The sequence below is a fragment of the Loa loa genome (assembly GCF_000183805.2).
Source record: "Loa loa unplaced genomic scaffold supercont3.209, whole genome shotgun sequence".
NCBI classification, from domain to species: Eukaryota; Metazoa; Nematoda; class Chromadorea; order Rhabditida; family Onchocercidae; genus Loa; species Loa loa.
The window spans coordinates 69,273-80,275 of NW_018108389.1; the positions used below are offsets into that span (position 1 = coordinate 69,273).

The 11,003-nt window shown below is 33.7% G+C and overlaps 2 protein-coding genes across 2 annotated transcripts in view; one reads left to right on the top strand and one right to left on the bottom strand.

Annotated features, from left to right (window-relative positions):
* LOAG_03311 (glutaminase 2) overlaps positions 1 to 4,202 on the bottom strand; it is an 11,508-nt gene extending 7,306 nt beyond the window's left edge. The window contains exon 1 of the mRNA XM_020446283.1: positions 4,121 to 4,202. Coding sequence (XP_020303357.1) covers positions 4,121 to 4,152 — 32 coding nt within the window. The 5' untranslated portion in view covers positions 4,153 to 4,202. The remainder of the gene's footprint in view (positions 1 to 4,120) is intronic.
* Positions 4,203 to 5,103: 901 nt separating this feature from the next.
* The window catches only part of LOAG_18160 (nuclear pore protein), a gene marked incomplete at its 3' end in the record, with an annotated part of 7,875 nt that continues 1,975 nt past the window's right edge, over positions 5,104 to 11,003 (top strand). The window contains exons 1-9 of the mRNA XM_020450826.1: positions 5,104 to 5,385; positions 5,970 to 6,203; positions 6,716 to 6,844; positions 7,126 to 7,248; positions 7,613 to 7,780; positions 8,690 to 9,001; positions 10,034 to 10,108; positions 10,546 to 10,620; positions 10,707 to 10,747. Coding sequence (XP_020305451.1) covers positions 5,109 to 5,385; positions 5,970 to 6,203; positions 6,716 to 6,844; positions 7,126 to 7,248; positions 7,613 to 7,780; positions 8,690 to 9,001; positions 10,034 to 10,108; positions 10,546 to 10,620; positions 10,707 to 10,747 — 1,434 coding nt within the window. The 5' untranslated portion in view covers positions 5,104 to 5,108. The remainder of the gene's footprint in view (positions 5,386 to 5,969; positions 6,204 to 6,715; positions 6,845 to 7,125; positions 7,249 to 7,612; positions 7,781 to 8,689; positions 9,002 to 10,033; positions 10,109 to 10,545; positions 10,621 to 10,706; positions 10,748 to 11,003) is intronic.

An 11,003-nucleotide genomic window follows, 5' to 3' on the forward strand; every position in this document is an offset into this window, starting at 1 on the left:
GGGAGGGAGGGAGGGAGGAGGAGGAGAGAGAGAGAGAGAGAGAGAGAGGAAAAAGTAATAATCTGGCGATATGAAAGAACGGGCTAGAAGAGGCAATAATTTGGCGACACCAAAAAATCGAATCGTCCAGTTATTTCGAACGGCCTCTATTGTCATTTTCGCTCCATTCTTCCTCACAGGTTCCTCTCGTTTTTCCTTCATCGAAAATCACAACAGCAGTAAAAAGTTATTAATTCCCAAACAACTTATCGCCACTAAAATGTTTAGTCTAGATTTTGGAAATAAAAACTGAAATTAGCAAACAATTTCAGTAAAGAAAATTCCATCATTTTGCTTATACATATCCAATAAATGTCAATATAATAAGAAACACAAAAAAGGAATCATTTGGAAGAAAATGGTACTAATCAGATCAGTGACAAACAACAACTGTTACTTATAGGCACAGGAGTAACAATAGATGATTATCCCCCATGTGACATCACCGATAACATCGATATTATTTGAAGATGAAATGCTAGTAAACAAAACTATAGAATTTACCTTATTTTTTCCTTTTCAACAAAAAATCGTTAGGGCAAACAAAAGAAACAAAGCTACAGGAAATTTTTTTGGGAGATATAAAAGGAAAAAAGAGGGCAATTTTAAAAAAAAGGAAAGAAAAAAAAATCTGAATAAAGAGAAAAAAACATGAAAAGAAACGATTATAAATTATGCAAAAGAAAATAAGGAGAAGGGAAGTAATTCGATACTGAAAAAAGCGTACCTCCGAATCAAAGGCATTCTCAACGTTGATGGTAGTTATTGCTTCGTATTTCGAAGAATTTCTCTGTATGTCGCCTAAAGTTAAGTGATCAGTTCGACTATAAAAGAAGCTAAGTTTTTCTCTTTTTTTCATAGCTATCGAAAGAAATGGAAAATAAAAAATCGGAACGAAAGGAAAGCAAAAAAAAGATTAAAATTCAGCTTCGGAAGTGTAAAAAAATTAGCTGCTTAATTTATTTCTTAAAAAATGAAAAAATGAATCTCCTCAATTAAGATCAAAGAGATGCTGATGATGGAGAAGACGGAAGGAAAAGATAATAATAGAAAAGATGAAAGGCCAATTTTCATAACCTCTCCCCCCTCATACAAGCATAAAAAATGTTGCTATCGTTTGAAGATGTTAAATGGCTTGTTGAAAATTTTTGCTCCAACAATTCATATTACTTATAATCCAAACAAACTGAGATGAGCAGAAAAATGATGACTGGAAGAGTGAGTGAGAAAATAAGGAGGAAAGCGATTGGAAAAGAGACTTTTGAATATTTTAAACTTGAAAAAAAATTTTCCTTACAGAAAGAGGATTGAACTTCAAATAGTAAGAATTTTATTATAAAAAATTGTGCTATGCGGATAATTTGAGCCCTAAATGCATTTGTGCTCGCCTCAGAAGCATACATGATATTTAATGATTTCTTTAGTTCCACTCTCCTCCCCAGGCCCACAAAATCTCAGGCTTCTGGCATCGATTGCTATTGCTAAACTTATAGGTAAAGCCCACCAGCGCAGACCCATCTAGGAATAGGGAAAGAAGCAAAGAGGACTAGTCATTCGATTTTTACCATTTGAAACTTTCGTTCGGAAATACAGCATTAAACAAAAAGAAAAAAAGTAAATGACATTTGAAAATTAAGTGCACTATTTGCTCACATGCTGAGTCGAATGGATATTCCGAGTAGGAGAATAATAACACTAATAACCATGCAATAATAACGACAATAACATCAATTAATAATATGGCATTTGATAATTAATAATAATTATTATAATGACAATTAATAATAATAATAATAACGATTCGCTTGTAGTGAAATTTAAAAGATACAAGACTAATGAATAAAAGCATCTGTTCATACCTCCATTTATACCGTTCATAAGGGGTATTATCATGCTTTCGATCTGCCTAAATCTCCTGGTTTTCGGTTTGTGGGCTGTGCAATCTTTGCTATAAAAGAAATGAGGAAGAAGGAGATCTCAAAAACTAACAATTGCGAATCAAGCTGCATAGAATAGGAACAGCCACCTCCATTAACGGTTAAACGAATTCTAATCGAAACAGCTTTTCCATTTGAAATGGTATACACATGGAAGATGCAAAAAAAAAAAACCTCACTAACGGGACATCTGAAATTGGATTGCCAGAAGTGCAGGGTTCAGATGAATGAATGATGGATATTAAGACCAATATTAGGTTACATAACACCGAACATCAGCTATAATTATGCATTGCAGTCGGATTTCCGAATAGTTTCAAATAATAATCCGTTTTCCCTTTGTCTTTCGTTCGCCAAATTTTCACGAAAGCGATAATATAGGGGACCGATAACTGTCTTGAGAGTAACCGATGAGAAGTCATCCGGTGGATGAAAGTGGATGAGACGAATTACAGGAGTGGACATGAGCAGCGATTTCTCGCTCATGTGAGGATTCAAACTTCTCGTTCAAGGAGAAAATGGAACGGACGGATGTAACTAGTAGGAACTGCTCAAATTAGGCAAGAACAGATCAAACCAGATCTATAAAATTCCTATCTTTAAATCAAGCATGCAATTCTCTTTTTATCCTGCAAAAAAAACACCGCTGCATTAGGAACTATCAAAAAATTGATTTACGTGCTTGCATTCTAGCAGACCTGAAGTTCATTTTCTCTTACCTAGACTACAACTTACTTCTTTTCTTACTTGACCTGATTCACATCCTAGTTTTATTTCTATCTAACCTAGCCCACATCCAATTTTTATTTTTAACTAACCTTACTTGTATTCCGATTACTTTGTATGCATGGTGCAATGCAAAACCATCTGCAAATTTTAATCATTCATACACCTACACAAAAAAAATTGACATTTTGAAATTTTCAAAATAAGCGAAAATTTCTTGAAAATTATCTAAAATTTTTATTCCAACCGGAATCTACTATCAGCAGCAGTTATAATCAATAACGTATAAATAATTAAAACATATCAGTTGCAATTAATGCGTAGCTGTTGGCATATACTTATTAAAGGAAACCTATATGGAATGTAATTCATTTATATTTATTACGATCAATTAATTAATCCTACTTGATGCAATTAAACCTAATCATACAGGAGTAACACATATTTTTAACGCTTTGCTAGCCTATACCCATTACAAGTGAGACTAATATGATTCACCACCTACATATCTCTTATAGTAAACATATACTTGAGCAATTTATCACCTACTGCAAGTAGATCTCATTGAATGATAACTTCTCGGCGGCAAAATACCCTCACTATATGCATCGGATAAATAAATGTGCACAAACGAGCTAATCGATTTCCAGCGATGACAGCTGACCTCTCTATTAATAGATGAAATGAAAAACGAAATTAATGTCAGATAATTGACCTAAGAAATTAAACTGAAATTAACTAAATTGAAATTAATCTAGTCGGAGCAGGAAAAACTAGGTCAAAAAAAAAAAAGTTATTTCCAAATTGTAGTTGTTTTGTTTACAGGTGATTTTGAATCAAAATGATCTATGAACAATTTAAGCACGACAGTCAATTTCGATTGAATATCTTTTCTCCTTAAAAGATGCAAAAGATTTGATGAATAATTTAAAAGATGCAAAACATGTTGAAGTAAGGAAGAATAAGAAAGGAGAAAAGATAGAATTTGATAATATATAATAATCATTATATCACATGAGTGACTTATTGTGTGTTCCCAAATCTTTAAAATAATATAAATTTAATATAAAATAAGACGAAATAATATTAAAAATGAACACATAGTGTAAAATATATATGTTAATTAAAGTATGTTAATCAAAAGCCTGTCACCACCTATTAATCTCATTGATTGATTATCATCTGTAAGGTAAATACAGCAGAATCTAAGCCCCCATCAAAATATGAGTGAAATTAAGACAATTACGATTGGCATTATTTGTTATTGAATAAGATTCAAAGATATAAGACTTGAAAAATACTTGGCCTTCTTATTTGAGGCGAATCTTATATAAATTATGAATAATTCAAATCACTTTTTAATGCATACACTTACTAATGCATACATTTTCAATATATCAAAAGAATTTTGAGCTTACCAGTCGCACTTAACATTGCATCGTTCACGCATCAAATATTACATTTTACCATCCAAGCGTTACGCTTTACATTTATACGTCTATGAAAGTTAAATTTAAATACGCAACGTGTATTTAACACCTTGAAAGATAATATTTGTTGAAATATGACAATTGAATATATTAGAATTATTTCAATAAATTATATTACAATTCTCCAACATTTTATGGTATACTTTCTTAATCTTTTATTATCATTATTTTGTGTCATCTAGGTATTATGCTATACATCCAAACGTTGACAGAATGTATCACAGCGAAATATATTGTTGTGTGAACAAAGATAATCGGGCTTTTTAACGTGTACAATAAAAAACATTTCAATTTCGAATATATTTTGGCTTATCTTTCAAGAAGTGCAAGTAAAGATAAAATTCATACACGTATAAACCTAATACGGTATAAGTATAAACCTAATAGCTTATATTTGACGCACTGACGTCTAGCTGACGTTTGAATGACTAGAATTAAAAAGTAACATTTTAATTCAACCGACAATGATGATCACCAGCGACCGACACACGTACGTCAGTGAGAGGAAACGAAGGTATCGCAAGAGTGTTCCTTTGATCAATGCTTATCTTGCAACGAAACCCTACCTTGCGTAGCAAAATTTGAGTCAGTAAATTCTCTGCTATTCCTTCAAATATTCGTGTTTAACAGTTTCGATTTGCCAATTTCGATTCTTATCCCATCTCTTCCCTAAATATATTTTTTCAATAAGCAGTTATAGAAAAACATTTTAACCATTATTCGGCTTTAAAATTTGTTGGATTTTCGTTTTGGTTGCATTATTCTAAGCATTCCATCAATAATGATGTGATCTCCATTTGATTCGTTCGAATTTATCTAAGCAGTCAACCATTCGTGATATGCTTACTGATCTGTTGAAGTAATTTGCAAGGATTTGTTGTCAAAAATTATCAAACGTGCATGAAGTTTACAGATTATGTTTGGTGGTTCGAATGCAACTGGTACGGGATTTACCTTTGGGTCAACTTCAACTACAACAAATGTGACAACAACAGGTACATCGGGAACAACGAAACCATTGTTTTCTTTTGGTAGTACTACGACAGCTTCTACCGCCACAACTACTACACAGTCCTCTGGTTTTTCTTTTGGCGCCTCGTCGAAACCATTGGTATTTGGTGGAACTGCTGCAGGTGTTCCTTCCAGTACGGGAACCACAACTGGGTTTAGTTTTGGATCCACAACCAATAAAGGTTCCTGCTATTCTTTCATTTTTATTTTTTCGGGTTAAGCTTATCGCGCAAGACTTTATTTCTTACATTTTTTCTTTTTTTCCTTGTCGCTCTCATGGAATTCAATCTAGGTGATTTACAGCACTTTGAAAATGACAATGGAGAGCTAATTACCTGACTAGGTTCCGAGTATGTTGGATTTTCAGTTAAGCAGGGAAGGACTTATTCTGGATAAGTGTGGGAACTTATTTTGGATAAGTGTGTAGGAAATGCCACAAGTAGTATAGATAGAAATTTCAAGCTAAGCATGGAACGGACACATTCGAGATAGGTGTGAAAACTTATTGCTGAAGGACATAACAGGGCACATTTGTGTTAACGATGATTGGATGTATTTTAACTAATAGAAGTTGCAAGCTAGTAACCAGTAGTGGTTCAGATTTAATCAATACTTTTTCGATTAGTATTATAAATTCCAATGGGGACGAGCCTTATGCGGATACATATCCAGTTTGGAGTTTTTCGAAAAACGCTTGAAAATGTTTCTCATAGAACGGATAGATGACTTTGATATTATTAGCTTTGTGAATTTCCGATTCCTTCAGGAACGGGAAGCATTTTTGGCAGTACATTTGCTTCATCTGCCAATTCGCCTTCGACAACTGCTGGTGGTGGATTTACGTTTGGTGCTAAACTGGCTGGTAGCTCTGGTGGTTTGTTTGGCACTTCCACAACTGCATCATCATTGGCAGCAGCAACAGCAGCAACAACAACTACTACAATAAGTACGGCTCCTGCAAATACGACTGCATCAATCTTTTCATCATCACTTGGTACAAGTTGATTTCTAATTGCACGACTTATGAGTTTATTCTGTCGTATTTCATTCGACAGTTTTTCCATTATATAATATATTTTCAAGTCGATCTTTTCGAAAACTTATCGGAAGATAGAAGTCAACAGTTTATTTATTGTTCCTTACTTCTTAATAACAAATCAGTAGGCTGGGATAAATTGATACTACACAATCATGCAGCTCTCATCATTGCATTATTATTATGAAAGAATGATCCATTTATGATCATGTTCATATTACATTGCTTTAGATATATTAGTAGTTTTGATATTAGAATATTGAAAATATCTGGATATGTAACTGTTTGGTAGGGTCTCTTCATCTGTACACAGACACGCAACTATGTGTCTAACATAAATATCTCTTACTGATCAATGCTGATGATGCTAACTGTACAACTGTTTATTTTAATATGTTTTGTATTCTGTAAAGATTATTGTGGAAAAAGTAGAAGGGAATTCCGACTGATCCAGCCATGTTTTTGAAATATCTTAGGTGTTGGTGCAAAGCCATCTTCATTATTCTCTAATCTCACATCACCGACGGCAACGACAGCATCAGCCACTACCACAAACGTGCAGCCATGCAGTGGAAGCCTTTTGTTTGGGACTGCAGCAACAACTGGTAACTGATTAAGGCTTACTTATTCTTTATTTCATGGTTCTGTGCATCTTTTCACATTAATTTGCAAATAATGGCATGTATCATTTATTTGCCGCATACAATCACTTTGTAAGATGTGTTCTGTTTATGTTTAGTAGCCATTGAATTTTACTGCCAGGAAATATTAGTAATAAAATTGGATACTTCCGTTTTTTTTATGGTCTAGTTTTAACAATCATTATTAGTTATTAGTTCGGACACGATCATTATCAGTATGGCGTCATTGCAACGATTATTTTCAGTAGCAAATACCGGTTTAGGATTTGGGTCATCAATTACAACGACGACTATTGCAACAACCAGTACAGCTCCATTTTCCTTTGGTACTTCAGTTTCTAATAGCCATCTTCCTGGCTCTTTGTTTGGTAATTTTTCTTTTTTTGTGATGTGTTGGAGATCTTTTATTTCTTACTTTAAAATACATGAGATCTACCTGAAACTTAGTGTCTCAGTACTGTGTTAAGTTGTATTTTAGTGTTCCTTCACTATATTCAAACTTAATTTTAAAATGATCTGTTAGATATTATATAATGCAAAAAGAGAAAATTGTCTACTGTCTTATTCCAAATGGTAATGGAATAAAAATTGGATTTCTTAAGTTGGATCATTTCTTATTTGTTTAACGTTCTGCTTGCTTGGATGTGCATAAAACGTCATGGTCGGCTTTTATTCGGCAATATTTATTCCCAAAATTATTTTTAATTTTTAGGAAGATTTTTCTTTTTTCAGGACCCACAATATTGCAACCGGCTACTTCTGTTGCTCCAGCTGTTGGTACTTCCACGACTGGTCTTTTTGGTCAGAAATCGGCTTCTGGCGGTTCATTCGATCAAGTTGCTGTTACAACATCTAGCACTGTTGCAATATCTGGGTTTCTGTTTGGTACTCCTACTACAGGTTGTTTTGGAGTTCTTGATAACCCTTAGTTCATTTTATTTTACCCTTTAAAATATCTTTGGTATGATTTACGGGAAATAAACAGAAAAATTATTCTATTTTTTTGACCATTTGCTCCGGGAACATTTTGAATTTGTAGTAAATATATATGCTTGGAATAGTATTATTATGCTCAGTGCACAGTCTATACCAGCAATAATAGGAAATATATCAATAACATTTGGAGTCATGCCGAGGTTTTAGGAGTCTGTAATGAACTGTATCTGGGGTGGGCAGTTAATTTTTCTCGCGACTCATATAAGAAATTAGAATGGTTTTCGAGGGCAGAACTAATGTATTCAACTCACTTCTACCCAATACTGTTTCCGTATGTATATACTATCCCTTCAAAAAAACAGTGAGTGAAACATTGTAATGGATTTACTGAAAGTGTGGAGGACCTAATTACATCATTATTTAATGTTGAGATGATGAACTTGTGATGAAAGATCAACGGACTGTAACATTGGAGGGTTTTGATTTAAGACAAGGAAAGAGCGGTAGGGGGTGGAAGATGACAGGTTTCTCCCGTGGTTTCGCGGGCAAAAAAAGAAACTTGCTGGTGGGCCGCGTCCAATTTGCCGGCCGCCAGATACCCAAGTCAAATCTATAAGAATCTTTTCATCATAGCATAATCGTTGTTGCATGAAACTTGTAGTAAACCTGTGAAAGCACCGAAGGTAAAACTGGAATACAGTCGTTTTACGATAATTGAGATGAACTCTGTATATTCTAAATCATCCTGAGGTTATCTTTGAGAGTTCTTCATAATAACTGCCGAACTAGGCAATTAAATTTGTAGATTTGGAAAAGAAAAGAAAATTGGAAAAGAACAAGTTTTGTAAGGAATTTAAAATGCAGTGATTTTAGCAAAATCAACATTTGGATTATCTACGGTAATTAGCACTGCTACACCTACTACTACTTCTACAATCACTACTACTGTGACGGCACCGATATTATCCTTTGGTTTCAACACCACTGCCCCTGTGACGGGAACCACAGCGCCGTCTCTGTTTGGTTCTGCTGCATCTTCATTAACTGCGACTACTACTACTGCACCAGCCGTTGTGTTTGGATCTGCTACTTCCGTGGCAGCTCCTCAATTTGCGGGATTGTTCGAGACTAAAACTACATCAGTCACAACATCGACAACTACGACGTCAATATCTGGATTAAGCAGTATGATTATTCATATTAAAAGCCACTAAAATTTTGGAAAATTGGTTTGGAAATGAATAAATCGTGCTAATATTGACTGACAGACGTCAAGCGGTGAGTGCCCCGGATCACAGAGTTGATTGAGCGAAATAGTTGATTGCTCGTATTACATTTTGTTTTAGTAGTTGATGCACTGGAATTTTTTATAAATTATATTACAGTTGACGTCCGAGATACAACCCTACCTTTGGCCACTTCCCCTTCGTTTTTTTAAAGGATTTGTGATTATCTTTTTTTTAAATGCAATCTTGTTCCTAAAAGTTATTTTATGCAATTTATATGTGTATTTCATCCAATCACCAATAAGAAAATGGTAGAGTTAGGTCAGACACAACTTATGTATCGAGATTTCGTTTTTTTTTTTTCACTAATGAAGCAGCTTCAAGTCACTTCAAGTATTGTCGTATTTTGTATGAGAGTATAAATGACCATGTTCCATCCAATATTATTTCTTTGACTGTTGCAAAATTAAAAATATTGATTTCTGTTGTTAGAAGCAATCCTTATGTCTTCAACTATGTATGCTGCTACTCACATTCTGTCCAAGAAATGCCAAAGCAGGGCCAGTTCTTGCTTGTAGTCTCTTGCGAATCAAAGCATGTCAAGTTCCAGGACATTTTGAAACAAAATTTTTTAGGTGTTTTCTTTCCTGCACTTCATTTGAATCTTTTTCATAACCTTCCGTGGAAAGGTACTAATATATGGGATATTCGATATAGGAAGTCCAAATCTCACTTTCAGATGATACCTTCTTAACTGAATATTATATCCATTGATTTGGATACAAAAGGCGACAGAATTTATTAATGAAATGTTAGCTGGTAGATTGTCAAACATTGTTTCTGTAATGTAAGGAGTGGCATTGGAAGAAGTGTAGCTAATATGAAAGTTTAATGTGTGATGTGTGTTTGATGTATGTTTAATTTAATGTGTTTTAGTTCACCTTAATATCTTTCGATCTAGTCGAACTTGTTTTTCCTGATTTGGTTTCAGATGCAGCACTTCCAACTCTAACGCCGTCATTGGCAACTACAACCAATAGTACTACAATGCTTCCTTTTGGTACAGGTGAAAATTTTAGTTTTTAGCCAATTTTTTATATGACATATTCAATTTTGTCAATAGCTGCATGGTGGTCTTTTTCCTTTTTTTTTCCCCTGCAAATTCCTTACTCTTACTATTAAGTAATTACCGAGTTTAAATTTACCATTGTCTCGTCATTTACAGCCCTTTCATATTGATTCGTTTATTACTGTAAAATTTAAAAGCATATATATATTATTTCCGTAAGTAAAACATATAAATGTATAGTTGATGCCAAATTAAGCCGCAACATGGGAGGCTTTTATTCTGAGTTTATGGTGATAATTTGAAAACATTTTGCATGAGCTTAAGATTTAAAGTGAGTATTGATGACCGATCTGCAGTTTGCTTTAACCTGTAAGGATTTCACCATTTAGTTTTGTGTCAATACTATTTTTTCGAGATGGATATTTCGTGTTTAGGGCCACTAAATGGATCATCAGCTACGGCCACCTCTTTCACTCCATCTGCTACTGCTGCGTTTACTTTTGCTTCAGGTAGTTTTTAGTTTTAGAATTGTATGTATTACCTGTATGAGTTTTTGTCTCTGCACTTTTAAAGGCCTGCAATATTTAATTTTCAGTTGCCATACCAACACCGAGTGCACTACCGCCAGCACAGCCAGTAACGAGGTGATTTTTCATAAGCATATGATTTAAATCAGTTTCAATTTTTGCTGTTCTCTAAGTGGAGTAATCTCGTAGTGTAACCTTTATCATCATACAAATACGCTTTTATTGTGTTTATGGGTAGACTAATGGAGTTTACGAAATAACTGGATATATATATATATATATATATATATATATATATATATATATATATATATATATATATATATATATATATATATATATATATATTATTATTATTATTATTA